Consider the following 16,065-nt stretch of genomic DNA (forward strand, 5'->3'; position numbering starts at 1 on the left):
CTCTGGCAAATGCCAAACGTCCTGCACGGTGTTGGCCTGTAAGCACAACCCCCACCTGTGGACGTCGGGCCTTCATACCACCCTTATGGAGTCTGTTTCTGACCATTTGAGCAGACACATGCACATTTGTGGCCTGCTGGAGGTCATTTTGAAGGGCTCTGGCAGTGCTCCTCCTGCTCCTCCTTGCACAAAGGCGGAGGTAGCGGTCCTGCTGCTGGGTAGTTGCCCTCCTACGGCCTCCTCCACGTCTCCTGATGTACTGGCCTGTCTCCTGGTAGCACACCCATGCTCTGGACACTACGCTGACAGACACAGCAAACCTTTTTGCCACATCTTGCATTGATGTGCCATCCTGGATGAGCTGCACTACCTGAGCCACTTGTGTAGGTTGTAGACTCAGTCTCATGCTACCACTAGAGTGAAAGCACCACCAGCATTCAAAAGTGACCAAAACATCAGCCAGGAAGCATAGGAACTGAGAAGTGGTCTGTGGTCCCCACCTGCAGAACCACTCCTTTATTGGGGGTGTCTTGCTAATTGCCTATAATTTCCACCTGTTGTCTATTCCATTTGCACAACAGAATGTGAACTTTATTGTCAATCAGTGTTGCTTCCTAAGTGGACAGTTTGATTTCACAGAAGTGTGATTGACTTGGAGTTACATTGTGTTGTTTAAGTGTTCCCTTTTATTTTTTCGAGCAGTGTATATCACTTTGCCTTATGGCAAGGTGCTCCATCATGCTGGAAAAGGCATTGTTCGTCACCAAACTGTTCCTGGATGGTTGGGAGAAGTTGCTCGGAGGATGTGTTGGTACTATTCTTTATTCATGGCTGTGTTCTTAGGCAAAATTGTGAGTGAGCCCACTCCCTTGGCTGAGAAGCAACTCCACACATGAATGGTCTCAGGATGCTTTACACTGTTGGCATGACACAGGACTGATGGTAGCGCTCACCTTGTCTTCTCCTGACAAGCATTTTTCCGGATGCTCCAAACAACCAGAAAGGGGATTCATCAGAGAAAATGACTTTACCCCAGTCCTCAGCAGTCCAATCCTTGTACCTTTGGCAGAATATCAGTCTGTCCCTGATGTTTTTCCTGGAGAGAAGTGGCTTCATTGCTGCCCTTCTTGACACCAGGCCATCCTCCAAAAGTCTTCACCTCTCTGTGCGTGCCGATGCACTCACACCTGCCTGCTGCCATTCCTGAGCAAGCTCTGTACTGGTGGTGCCCCGATCCCGCAGCTGAATCAACTTTAGGAGATGGTCCTGGCGATTGCTGGACTTTCTTGGGCGCCTTGAAGCCTTCTTCACAACAATTGAACCGCTCTCCTTGAAGATCCGATAAATGGTTGATTTAGGTGCAATCTTACTGGCAGCAATATTGCCTGTGAAGTCCTTTTGTGCAAAGCAATGATGACGACACTTGTTTCCTTGCAGGTAACCATGGTTGACAGAGTAAGAACAATGATTCCAAGCACCACCCTCCTTTTGAAGCTTCCAGTTTGTTATTCGAACACAATCAGCATGACAGAGTTATCTATAGCCTTGTCCTCGTCAACACTCACACCTGTGTTAACGAGATAATCACTGACATGATGTCAGCTGGTCCTTTTGTGGCAGGGCTGAAATGCAGTGGACATGTTTTTGGGGGATTCAGTTCATTTGCATGGCAAATCAGGACTTTGCAATTAATTGCAATTCATCTGATCACTCTTCATAACATTCTGGAGTATATGCAAATTGCCCTCATACAAACTGAGGCAGCAGACTTTGTGAAAATTAATATTTGTGTCATTCTCAAAACTTTTAGCAAGGACTGTATTATACAATAGTTATCTTTTGTTTGTTTTTAATCCCATCCTTCAGCTACCCTCAACCCCTCCCATCTATCTTTGAAGACCATCCAGTTTTGATTCTATTTGCCTTGTATTTTTAACTGTGCTGTTTCACAAACGTTCTAAACATTTTACAGACAGTATATTTGACCTTAGTTACCTTGTTGTTTTTTCCCCCCACCCTTCAGCTCCCTTCTATACCCCTCCCAATCTCTCACTTAACATAAACTATGCAACTACTAAATGGAATCATGTAGTAATTAATATCATGTAGACACCAAGAATGTGTGAAGTTAAAGAAATCTAAATATATTTTAGATTCTTCAAAGTAGCAACCCTTTGCTCTTGGCATTCTCTCAACCAGCTTCATGAGGTAGTCACCTAGAATGCATTTCAATTAACAGGTGTTTCCTTTTATTCTTCTTTCCTTCTTAATGCCATTAGTCTCTTAACACCATCCATTTTTTTTATTTCAACTGTGCTGTGACAAAAGTTCTGAACCTTTCTATTCACATAATTTTTCTACATATTGTACATTTTTTCTAAAAGATGTATTATATTATTGATCGATTGACTATGACTTTTCAAATCACCCAGCAGTGCTATTTGCAGTTAGCCCTTTCTCTGAACCTCCCCCACACAATAATTCAACCCCTCTCAGTAGCCCCTGTCCTCTCAAATATAATTTTTATTTCCCATCTATCCTTCTATCTTTCTATTTCCCATCTCTCCCTCTCTCAGCCCTGAGTCATGTTCCAACCATGTCCTCTGAAATATTTGCATCAATAGCATTTCTATCGATTCAGTTTCAATTAATGAGTTCTCATTCAGTGTCATCACAAACATCTGCAGCGCATGATGTAAACCCATGTACAGTACCAGTCAAAGGTTTGGACACACCTACTCATTCAAGCGCTTTTATTTAGTTTGACTATTTTCTACATTGTAGAATAATAGTGTAGACATCAAAACTATGAAATAACACAAATGGAATCATATTGTAATAAAACAAGTGTTAAACAAATCAAACTATATTTTATATTCTCTGAGACTGTTCAAAAGCAAACCAAAATCAATGGACACAGACAGGAGGTACTGCAAACCAAGAGTATTACTCGAAGTACAAAACTATACAAGTGAAGGAAAATGTTTCCTTTATTTTACTAGGCAAGTCAGTTAAGAACAAATTCTTATTTTCAATGACGGCCTAGGAACAGTGGGTTAACTGCCTGTTCAAGGGCAGAACGACAGATTTTGTACCTTGTCAGCTCGGGGATTTGAACTTGCAACCTTTCGGTTACTAGTCCAATGCTCTAACCACTAGGCTACACTGCCGCCCCAATGCAAAATGATGAGTAAAGATGCAACAGAGAAATGTCACAGGTGTTTCTAAACAAAATTATAAAATAAAAACTACATCCCCGATAGACCGCTCAATCAATTATTCAGTTTTCCATGGCATGATGTTCTTCAGAGGATCGCTCACTGAGGATCGCTCACCTTTGCTTTGATAAAAGCTTTGCACATTCTTGGCATTCTCCCAACCAGCTTCATGAGGTAGTCCCCTGGAATGCATTTCAATTAACAGGTGTACCTAGTTGAAAGTCAATTTGTGGAATTTCTTTCCTTATTGATGCATTTGAACCAGTCAGTTGTGTTGTGACATGGTAGCAGTGGTACACAGAAGATGCCCCTATTTTGTTATGCAAGAACAGCTCAAATAAGCAAAGCGAAACGACAGTCCATTATTACTTTCAGACATGAAGGTCAGTCAATCCGGAAAATCTCAAGAACTTTTAAAGTTTATTCAAGTGCAGTCAAAATCCATCAAGCGCTATGATGAAACTGGCTCTCATTAACACTGCCACAGGAAAGGAATACCCAGAGTTAATTCTCCTGCAGAGGATAAGTTCATTAGAGTTACCAGCCTGAGAAATTACTGCCCAAATAAATGATTCAGAGTTCAAGTAACAGACATCTCAACATCAACTGTTTAGAGGAGACTGCGTGAATCAGGCCTTCATGGTCGAATTGCTGCAAAGAAACCACTACTAAAGGACACCAATAATAATAAGAGACTTGCTTGTGCCAAGAAACACGAGCAATGGACATTTGACCAGTGGAAATATGTCCTTTGGTCTGATGAGTCCAAATTTGAGATTTCTAGTTCCAACCGCCGTGTCTTTGTGAGACGCAGAGTAGGTGAACGGACGATTTCTGCATGTGTAGTTCCCACTGTGGAGGTGTGATGGTGTGTGGGTGCGTTGCTGGTGACACTGTCTGATTTATTTAGAACTCAAGGCACATTTAACCAGCATGGCCACCACAGAATTCTGCAGCGATATGTCAAACCATCTGGTTTGTGCTTAGTGGGACTATCATTTGTTTTTCAACAGGACAATGACCCAACACACCTCCAGCCTGTGTAAGGACTATTTGACCAAGAAGGAGAGTGATGGAGTGCTGCATCAGATGACCTGGCCTCCACAATCACCCGACCTCAACCCAATTGAGATGTTTTGGGATGAGTTGGACCGCAGAGTGAAGGAAAAGCAGCAAACAAGTGCTCAGCATATGTGGGAACTCCTTAAAGATATACTTCTACATAATGCAACCGCTGTGTCAGATTTCAAAAAAGCTTTACGGAAAAAGCACACCATGCAATAATCTGAGTACAGCGCTCAGAGACCAAAACAAGCCATACAGATACCCGCCATGTTGTGGAGTCAAAAGAAGTCAGAAATAGCATTATAAATATTCACTTACCTTTGATGATCTTCATCAGAATGCACTCCCAGGAATTCCAGTTCCACAATAAATGTTTTGTTTGTTCGATAAAGTCCATCATTTATGTCCAAATACCTCATTTATGTTCGCGCGTTTAGTTCACAAATCCAAATTCACAAGGGGCAGGCACTTATTTCCGACGACAGTTCCATTACAGTTCGTAGAAACATGTCAAACGATGTATAGAATCAATCTTTAGGCTGTTTTTATCATAAATCTTCAATAATATTCCAACCGGACAATTCCTTTGTCTTTAGAAAGGAAAAGAAACACAGCTAACTCTCAAGGGCTCACGCGAGACTGAGCTCATGGCATTCTGCCAGACACCTGACTCAAAGCTCTTATTCTCTCCCCCTTTACAGTAGAAGCCTGTTGACATCTAGTGGAAGCCTTAGGAAGTGCAATCGGACCAAATTCTACACTGATAGGCAAAGACTTACAAACCTCAGATTTCCCACTTCCTGGTTGGATTTTGTCTCAGGTTTATATGCTATATGAGTTCTGTTATACTCACAGACATCATTCAAACAGTTTTAGAAACTTCAGAGTGTTTTCTATCCAAATATACCAATAATATGTATATATTAGCTTCTGGGCCTGAGTAACAGGCAGTTTACTCTGGGCATCTTATTCATCCAAGCTACTCAATACTGCCCCCCAGCCATAAGAAGTTAAAGACTGTTGGAAAAGCATTCACAGAATGCCGAGTGTGCAAAGCTGTCATCAAGGCAAAGGGTGGCTACTTTAAAGAATATAAAATATATTTAGATTTGTTTAACACTTTTTTGGTTACTACAGGATTCCATATGTTTTATTTCATAGTAGTCAAAATAAAGAAAAACCCTTGAATGAATATATGTGTCCAAACTTTTGGACTGGTACTGTAAGTGCAGATAACAATGGGCTTACAGTATGCTATTTAGCATCTCCACAGAACACAGGTGATTACTTGCCGTACGTGGTTTTAGCAGCCATTGGTAAAACATTATATATGGCATTCACGCTTGCAATAAGGCTCAGTAGATGGAAATGTCTGCTTAAAGCAAGCTTGCTGATATTAGATTATAATTGTTCTCATCGAATTCTCATTGAATGTCGTGAAGCTTGCTATAAGCAGATATCTACTGTGGTAATTCAATTACCTAAGAGCACCACACTAGTATATCAAAGCAGGTGTTTGATCCAATAGTAGTCCAACTCCTGATGCAGTTAGCCACACAGCAGTAATATGCCCAGTCAGTCAAGTGAAATGAGAGAGCGCTTCTCCACATGGTAAAACAATCATGTCTGCTTTATTACGCTCCATCTCTAGCTGTGTGAACTACCTGAATATGCCCCAGTGTTGTGTTCAGCGGCAGCAATAAAGGAGTTAACTTACTTTGAGGCTCCGGACTCTAGTCTAGCAGTGACGCTCACACCTTCAGAACTGCATACATAAGTACAAATACAAAGAAAACATGACAGTGATGCCCCCTGCTGATGACATCACATAATGACTCACCCTCTGGTCTGTAGTGGGCCACGATGGTTACAGTCTGCCCAGCATTTTTCAGTGCCGCAGCCGCCTGCTCGTGAGTGGCGCTGCGGAGATCCACCCCGTTCACCTGCAAGCGGGAAAAGCAGAAAGGAGACAAGTCATCAGGTTCATGTTCATGCTAATCAAGCAACCTCGCTCTCACAAGACTTTAGTCAACCAGGCAAGTGTTCGAGAACACATGATCTTTTACAATATCGACCTGATCAAGTGTAGCAAAGCAGACAAATGGAGAATAAAGCTCAACTTAAAAACTCAAAAAAGAATATCAGTGCCTTCAGAAAGTATTCATACGCCTTGACTTATTCCACATTGTTTTATTGCAGCCTGAATTCAAAATGTATTAATTTTTTCCTCACACATCTACACATATTACCCAATAATGAAAAAGTGAAAATATGTTTTTAGAAAAGTTATTAATTGTGTTAAGAATTGTTTTTACACTTAAAAAAAACATTTTATATAAAGGCTGTAACAAACAAAATGTGGAAAAAGTCAAGGGTTGTGAATACTTTCTGAAGGCACTGTATACAACAGACAACATGAATAAGGTGTAACACAGAGCATTAAAAACACAATGGGACACAAGTGGTACTAAAAAACTGTTAAAATGGGTAAGACTGGAGCTCATTTTGACTATCCCCAGTAGGCGAAATTGGCTGTAATGACGACATTGTGACCAGCTTGGCCCGCTGGGTACAGTAACTTACACAAGACTGGCGATGATGGAAATATCTGTGCGAATGGATTGAAGATTGTTTTGCACATTCCATTTTGTGTGTGTTAGTGTAGCATGTCTGTGCCCATGTGTGTAAGTGCAATAGTGTGTTTGAAGATGTTCTTACAGACAGTGTGTGGCTGTGTGTGCCTGCAAACTCTGTGTGTGTGTGTGCAGGTGTGCGTGCTAGAGTGCCAGCATGAGTGTGCACGTGTTAGGTTATCCTTACAGAGACGAGGCGGTCTCCTTTCCTCAGCTCACCACACAGATCTGCAGGTCCCCCTGCCAGGATGAAGGAGATGAAGATGCCCTCTCCGTCCTCTCCACCCACTATGTTGAAGCCCAGGCCCGTCGTCCCTCTGTGGAGCACCACCTTCCTGGGCTCTCTGAGAAGACACGACAAAGAATAATGGATAAAGTCCTCAGTCAGATTTTCTCTAAAGTAATATGGTGGTGGTTGTGAATCCTCGTAGTAAAGTCCATAGATTAAAAAACAAAAACATCAAAAAGGTAACATTTTAGATTAAGTATGCTCTTATACCTGTGTAGTAACAGTCACAGTAGTAACATTGTATTAACATATTACAAAACAACACACAACACTGCTATTGCTACTACAGGGCTTGATTCACCTCTCTCACACTACATACTGTAAATCTGGCAATTTCATTATAACTGTACTATAACATCAATATTTTGAACTATTGAACCAATACATGTAATGTTAATATACAACCACTAGGGGGAAAATGGCCATGTTAATTCTCGTGATGTGTGGCACAATAAGGATACAAGGCTGGAGGGATGACATTTGAATATGTATTACTTAAGCACAATCTGGATGGTTCTTCATCTCTTAAATGCTTAAATCTTGTTTCAATCACTATTATATATTACCCATTGATTTTTTTACCACTAGAACCGCTTGGCCTCAAGTCATTCTGACTGCAACATTCTAACATTTCATTAGTTTAGGTTACTGTAGGCTATACGTAAAAACAAAAACAAACAAATTCATCTGTTCAATCAATTTTATTTGTGGAATGCCTGTTACAACTATGAATCAGAACTTCAGTGCTGGAACACGGTAATATCTTATTTTTATGACCAAATAAAACAAATACCCCAACTACCAACACCCACAGTCAGCAAGACGTCATCACTAAACATAAGCGGCAAGTGGCCTTGATAAAGTGAAAATCTGCACAAACGCAATAATGCCATTATAATGGATATAAGTTTTGATATGACAGCAATCGAGTTCGTGCCAGTGCGTCTTCACACAATAGCATCAGTTGGATTTTATTTAGCGGTTATCGCTTGTCTTAACAGTTGACAAATCTTTGTCACTTGCGTGACACACTGACATACCTTTGTTTAGTTCTAGTGCATAACAGTCTCCGGTTCTCTTTATTGAGTCCCCTTTGTCTTGTAATTTTTCAGCACCGCTGTGCAGGTGCCTTATTTTGCGCATAGGGAGCTCCCGTCTCACTTTGTTCATGGTGCCGGCCAATTGTCCATGGTCACATTTCTCCCCTTGCCTCAAGCCTCATCACCACATTCTCTGGCAGTTGCTCACCTGCTGCCCGATGTGTATCTTTTCCCAGACATTGAAAGCCAGCATGTACAATTAAGCACGCTTTCACTGTGTAGCCTACTCAAAGTAGGCCAGAGTAGACTAATGAGACTGGATTCTGTGGACTGGTTTAGGATACATACCACTTTGATATTATAATTATAACAGATCAAGACAATAGAATGGCCTGCCCTGTTTTTTCACAATTGGTAATTACACAATTATGTAGTGTTCGCTTCCCTGAGCTCATCAACTCACCCATTCTCTGCATCATACTTTACATAATGTATTTAATATGTTGTGTGTGAAATTTGTGGTATTGTTTAGTTCAATTTTTGATGCAATTATTGGGGTGGTCATCAGCTGGGCAATGCACTTTCAACTGTCGGAAGAAGGAGTAGCTACGGGAGAAAACCATTATAAAAATGATATGCCCTCCTAAAACTGGTTATAACTATAGTTCTGTTTTTGATTTTAAGATTTTTACACAGACAGTGTGTTATATAGACTTATTTAGGAAAAGCCAACGGAAGGGAACATGACTTAAAAATGGCAGAGTAACATAACCGTTTGATTCAGGAGCAGTCAAAATGACTGCTTTAGCAGTTCTAGTGTTAAAAGGGGCTACATTCAATTTTTGACGTATAAATGAATTATACATACAAATTGATTCTTGAAGAATATACACTACTCGACAAAAAAGTACAGTGCCTTCGGAATTATTCAGACCCCTTGACTTTTTCAAATTTGTTAGGTTACAGACTTGCTCTAAAAATTTATAAATTGTTATTTCCCTCATCAATTTATACACAATACCCCATAATGATCTAGCAAAAACAGGTATTTTTTTTTGCCCATTTATAATAATAATAAAAAAAAAAAACGGAAATATTACATTTACATAGGTATTCAGACCCTTTACTCAGTACTTTGATGAAGCACCTTTGGTAGCGATTACAGCCTCGAGTCTTCTTGGGTACTATGGTGTTGAACGCTGAGCTGTTGTCAATGAATAGCATTCTCACTTAAGTGTTCCTTTTGTCCAGGTGGGTAAAGGCAGTGTGGAGTGCAATAGAGATTGCATCATCTGTGGATCTGTTTGGGCGGTATGCAAATTGGAAAGGGTCTAGGGTTTCTGGGATAATGGTGTTGATGTGAGTCTGCCAACCTTTCAAAGCACTTCATGGCTACAGACGTGAGTGCTACGGGTCTGTAGTCATTTAGGCAGATTGCCTTTGTGTTCTTGGGCACAGGGACTATGGTGGTCTGTTTGAAACATGTTGGTATTACAGACTTAACCTCTTGGAACACCATTTCATTACGGTTTTGATACAATTTACTAAGGTGTGTACTAATGAATAAAACTCAGTGTTTTTTTCAGGGGCTGGAGTGATGTCCTCTGATTTTGCCACCCTCATAATGAAGCCCTCTTTGCCATGCATGCCAAACAACCCCTCCCTAAATTGAGAAAAAAGAGGAAAAGGGAGAGACGGTAGCTAATTTTCCAACCAATTGGTGACAGATTTAGCAAATACTCTACAATCCGCATAAAGAAAACATGTGCATTTTACCACCAGCAGTGTGTTTCCACGAAATTGACTTTTTGCAGACAAAAATCAGTGCGTGATGACGTAGTGCACACAAAATGTACATTTTCGCATACTTTTTAAATGTACCTAATAAAAATGTCAAGTTCAGTGTTTCCATTGCATTTTCAACTCAACTGATAGTTTTGTCACAAAAAGTAAGGGTATACTATATTTTAAAGTGAAAGACCTATGAACATTTATAACTGCTAAAATTATACCTTATTTTAAAGTGGCGATCCACTGACCATTACCAAATGAGTTATCAACATTTATAGCTTCTAAAAAATATCACTTAAAAGTGGAAACTTTCTGTCCATTTAATAATGAGTTGCAAACATATAACAGCATATGTCTTCAAACATGCAATACATAGTAAGAATAACATGTAATTGAATAGAAGGAAACATTGGGGAAACAATTTTAATTGCATTGACTCAAATCTGTAGCCTATCATTGGTATAGTGAGTACCCTACCTAATTCAGATAAAGGCACCCCTGGTTTTTCTCCCCTTATTAACAATACAAGTCAGAATAGAAATGTACAACCGATTTAACTATTTCAAATACAAGGTAAGGTCTCATCTGTTTCTTTCTTGTTAAGCATTTCCCATCCTGGAGTCTGAGACTTATGGGAATCTGTGGGAGAGAAGTGGAATTTATGCAAATTTAACAGAAACTCTAGCTACACATAGTTTTAGTATCATTAGCATGATTTCTACCATTTAGGCTTAAGCTAGTTACGTTATCCACTGCTAGCTAACAATAATAGCTAGCTAGTGTTTAACATTACTTACTAAAACTAATAGCTAGCTATCAAAGAGGAAAGGGGTTAGCTAGTTATCACAATTGTTGCTAATACAGTAGATAGGATAGTTTGCGAGCTAGATAGTAAGTTAGTCTTAACATTGGAACCACTAGTATGCTGACAAAGAACGCAAGCTAACGTAAACTCACGTAAACTCGTACATGGTCTGTACAATTGCCATTATTTTAGCGGCCCAAAAACGTAATACTTCCAGATCAACTGTTATGTCAATACCATTGTATAGCACAATTTCTCCCCTTTCCAACAAAATCAATTATATGACCTAAACGCTGCCCGTTTCTGCATAATTCAAGCAGGAAATGAGCCCCGTCCGGTCTTTTTAAAAATGGCGCGTGGGGAAGCGAAACTAATGCCTGATAGTGAGAAAGAGATGTGTGGGAAAAGTTATTTTTTTCCACTCGATCTGTCCAACTTATCGCCTCTAAAATGTAAATAAAACACTGTAAAGAGTTTATATAATGTGTCATTTACATACCTATTTGAAGGTTTGTGTCGAATTTGAATCGGGTTTTTAGGGCGGTGCTAAAGTGATCTTAGAAGTAAACAGCGGCTTTGAGAATGATGATCGCATGCAATGATGATGCAAAAAATGACTAGGTATCTCCCCTTTACCCCCGTCACTGTCATTTTCTTGTTTTTATAGGATGATAAAAGTGCTACACCTGGTGGAGAGAGATTGTAAGACTGAAATTGTTGCTTTATGCGTGCTGTAGTTTACGACATGACACGTCAAGATGTAATGTAGGGTCAGTTTTTTCAAATTTTCTCCAATACTATAGAGCCATTACCATGTCGATCAACGCTTGATTAGAAACCTAGTTCACACCACCGATTTTGACGTCAACACAGTCGCTACAGTCCCATTTCGTTTTCTTTGTAGCCTCGTTTGAATGTTGTGGTTGCTCACATTTGTACGGAATGGGGTGAGTTTACGTTAGCTAATTTAACAGCTACCTAGCTAGAGATTGTACCGGAGTTCAAAGTTGGATAACTAGCTAGGTAGCATGCTAATCCAAAAAAGGCTAGCTTTAACAAATTGCATGGAAATTCTGTCATGTCTATGTTAGCTAGCTAGCTGGCAGCTACAGTTTATTAGCTAGTGAGCCAAGCTAACTAGCCAGCAAACGTGATCTAACAACTGTATCATGCCACAGATTATCTTGTGCTAAATAGTCTAGCAGAATATCTATATTCAAAAATACATTTTAGTTTTTTTTTTTATTGACAGAGGTGCTAGCAAATGTTAGATAGATAGCTGCGCCGTGTGCTAAATCAACCAGCAGAACTTCTGTATCTAAAAGTGAAAATTGCAAAGATAATTTACCCTCTTCTCCCCGTCACCATTTTTATCTGGTGAACAACATTTATTTAGAGTAATCTCTTCTGTCTGGCCTTAGCACACTTCTCATAGCCATGTCCATCTTGATTCTTAATGAAACACTGACATGTCAGTGTCAGCAAGTTCTGTGCACGTTCCAGGACGCTTTATTCAAGCGCGTTTCTCAGATGGCCAGATCCATGAAACCAGTGAACCACACCAATAATATGTCGCGAACTCTTCAGATGAGGCCTTCATTCTTGAAATAAATACGTGTAAATACATCCTCAGTGTTTCAAACACGGGGCAAGACATAGTTGACCCCCTTTTCTTTCCATTGGTCTGAAAACCAAACATATTTTTTCCTTGGACAGAGCAACAATGTATTTGTATTTATTATTGATCCCCATTAGCTGCTGCCAAAGCAGCAGATACTCTTCCGGGGGTCCAGCAAAATTATGCAATTTTAAAAACATTACAATACATTCACACATTTCACAACACACTGTGTGCCCTCAGGCCCCTACTCCACCACAAACACAAAATCAGCAAAAAAAGAAATGTCCTCTCACTGTCAACTGCTTTTATTTTCAGCAAACTTAACATGTGTAAATATTTGTATGAACATAAGATTCAACAACTGAAACAAACTGAACAAGTTCCACAGACGTGTGACTAACAGAATTGGAATGTGTCCCTGAACGGGGGGGTCAAAAGTAACAGTCAGTATCTGGTGTGGCCACCAGCTGCATTAAGTACTGCAGTGCATCTCCTCCTCGTGGACTGCACCAGATTTGCTAGTTCTTGCTGTGAGATGTTATCCCACTCTTCCACCAAGGCCCCTGCAAGTTCCCAGACATTTCTGGGGGGAATAGCCCTAGCCCTCACCCTCCGATCCAACAGGTCCCAGACATGTTCAATGGGATTGAGATCCTGGCACTTCGCTGGCCATGGCAGAACACTGACATTCTTGTCTTGCAGGAAATCATGCACAGAATGAGCAGTATGGCTGGTGGCATTGTCATGCTGGAGGGTCATGTCAGGATGAGCCTGCAGGAAGGGTACCACATGAGGGAGGAGGATGTCGTCCCTGTAACGCACAGAGCTGAGATTGCCTACAATGACAACAAGCTCAGTCTGATGACACACCGCCCCAGACCATGACGGACCATCCACCTCCAAATCGATCCTGCTCCAGAGTACAGGCCTCGGTGTAACGCGAATCTGACCATCATGCCCGTTGAGACAAAACCGTGACTCGTCAGTGAAGACCACTTTTTGCCAGTCCTGTCTGGTCCAGCAACGGTGGGTTTGTGCCGATAGGCGATGTTGTTGCCGGTGATGTCTGGTGAGGACCTACCTTATAACAGGCCTACAAGCCCCCAGTCCAGCCTCTTAGCCTATTGCGGACAGTCTGAGCACTGATAGAGTGATTGTGCATTTCTCGTGTAACTCGGGCAGTTGTTCTTGCCATCCTGTACCTGTCCCGCAGGTGTGATGTTAAGATGTACCGATCCTGTGCAGGTGTTGTTACACGTGGTCTGCCACTGCGAGGACGATCAGCTGTCAGTCCTGTCTCCCTGTAGTGCTGTCTTAGGCGTCTCACAGTACGGACATTGTAATTTATTGCCCTGGCCACATCTGCAGTCTTCATGCCTCCTTGCAGAATGCCTAAGGCACGTTCACACAGATGAGCAGGTACCATGGGCAACTTTCTTTTTGTGTTTTCTAGAGTCAGTAGAAAGGCCTCTTTAGTGTCTTAAGTTTTCATAACTGTGCCCTTAATTTCCTACAGTCTGTAAGCTGTTAGTGTCTTAACAACCGTTCCACAGGTGCATGTTCATAAATTGTTTATGGTTCATTGAACAATGGGAAACAGTGTTTAAACCTTTTACAATGAAGATCTGTGAAGTTATTTGGATTTTTACAAATTTTCTTTGAAAGACAAGGTTCTGAAAAAGGGACGTTTCTTTTTTTGCTGAGTTTATCTACAGTTCTAAATGCATGTGTATGTATAGTGCGTATGATATTCTGTGTGTATTTGTGTGTGCGTATGCATGTGTCTGTTTTTATCTGTTTCAAATAAAATGTTACTGCTTGCGTATGTTACTTGATGTGGAATAGAGATCCATGTAGTCAAGGCTCTATGTAGTACTGTGTGCCTCCTATAGTCGGTTCTGGACTTGGGGACTGTGAAGAGACTGTGGCATGTCTTGTGGGGTATGCATGGGTGTCCGAGCTGTGTGCCAGTAGTTTAGACAGACAGCTCGGTGCATTCAACATGTCAATACCTCTCATAAATAAAATTAGTGTTGAAGTCAATCTGTCCTCTACTTTCAGCCAGGAGGGATTGACATGCATTTTATTAATATTAGCTCTCTGTGTACATCCAAGGGCCAGCTGTGCTGCCCTGTTCTGAGCCAATTGCAATATCCCTAAATCCTTTTTTGTGGCACCTGACCACATGACCGAACAGTAGTCAAGGTGTGACAAAACTAGCGCCTGTAGCACCTGCCTTGTTTATAGTGTTGCTAAGAGGCAGAGCATTGCTTTATTATAGACAGTCTTTTCCCCATCTTAGCTACTACTGCATCAATATGTTTTGACCATGACAGTTTAATCCAGGGTTACTCCAAGCAGTTTAGTCATCTGAACTTGCTCAATTTCCACATTATTTATTACAAGATTTAGTTGAGGTTTAGGCTTTAGTGAGTGTTTTTTTTCCATATACAATGCTTTTAGTTTTAGAAATATGTAGGGCTAACTTATTCCTTACCACCCACTCAAACTAACTGCAGGTCCTGAACTGTTGCAGTCAGTTCAGTCACTGTAGAAGATTACGTGTATAGAGTCATCCGCATACATAGACACACTGGCGTTACTCAAAGTCAGTGGCATGTTGTTAGTCAAAATTTTAAAAAGCAAGGGGCCTAAAACAGCTTCCCTGGGGAATTCCTGATTCTAGCTGGATTATATTTTAGAGGCTTCCATTAAAGAACACCCTCTGTGTTCTGTTAGACACGTAACTCTTTATCCACATTATAGCAGGGGGTGTAAAGCCATAACACGTACGTTTTTCCAGCAGCAGACTGTGATCGATAATGTCAAAAGCTGCAATGAAGTCTAACAAGACAGCCCCCACAATCATTTTATCATCAGTGTCTCTCAGACAATCATTCGTCATTTGTGTAAGTGCTGTGCTTGTTGAGTGTCCTTCCCTATAATCATGCTGAAATTCTGTTGTCAATTTGTTTACTGTGAAATAGCATTGTATCTGATCAAACACAATTCTTTCCAGAAGTTTACTAGGGGTTGGTAACAGGCTGATTGGTCAGCTATTTGAGCCAGTAAAGGGGGCTTTACTATTCTTGGGTAGCGGAATGACTTTATCTTTCCTCCAGGCTTGAGGGCACACACTCTCTAGTAGGCTTAAATTAAAGATGTGGCAAATAGGAGTGGCAAAATCCTCTGCTATTATCCTCAGTAATTTTCCATCTAGATTGTCAGACCCTGGTGGCTTGTCGTTGTTCATAGACAATAATAATTGTTTCACATCTTCCACACTGACTTTACGGAATTCAAAAGTACAATTCTTGTCTTTCATCATTTGGTCCGATATACTTGGTTGTGTCGTGTCAGCGTTTGTTTGCTTGTCTTGCCAATGGAAAAGTCATGAACGTAGTTTGCGATATCAGTGGGCTTTGTGATGAATGAGCCATCTGATTCAAATGAATGAAGGACCGAGTTGGCTTTTTTCCCCAAAATGTTATTTAAGGTGCCCCAAAGCTTTTTAGTATCATTATTTATAAAATTGTTTTTGTTTCATAGTGTAGTTTCTGTTTCTTTTAATTTAGTCAAATGATTTCTTAATTTGCAGCACGT

At 40.7% G+C, this 16,065-nt stretch overlaps 1 protein-coding gene across 20 annotated transcripts in view; it reads right to left on the reverse strand.

Annotated features, from left to right (window-relative positions):
- The window catches only part of dlg1b (discs large MAGUK scaffold protein 1b), a 242,222-nt gene that overhangs the window by 47,178 nt on the left and 178,979 nt on the right, over nucleotides 1-16,065 (reverse strand). For all 20 annotated transcript variants that reach the window (XM_020467259.2, XM_031810895.1, XM_031810894.1 and 17 more), the window contains 2 exons: nucleotides 7,104-7,260; nucleotides 6,124-6,226 (listed from right to left, as the gene is read on the reverse strand). In XM_020467259.2, the coding sequence (XP_020322848.1) occupies nucleotides 6,124-6,226; nucleotides 7,104-7,260 (260 nt within the window). The remainder of the gene's footprint in view (nucleotides 1-6,123; nucleotides 6,227-7,103; nucleotides 7,261-16,065) is intronic.

The sequence above is a fragment of the Oncorhynchus kisutch genome, linkage group LG30 (assembly GCF_002021735.2).
Source record: "Oncorhynchus kisutch isolate 150728-3 linkage group LG30, Okis_V2, whole genome shotgun sequence".
Taxonomy (NCBI): domain Eukaryota; kingdom Metazoa; phylum Chordata; class Actinopteri; order Salmoniformes; family Salmonidae; genus Oncorhynchus; species Oncorhynchus kisutch.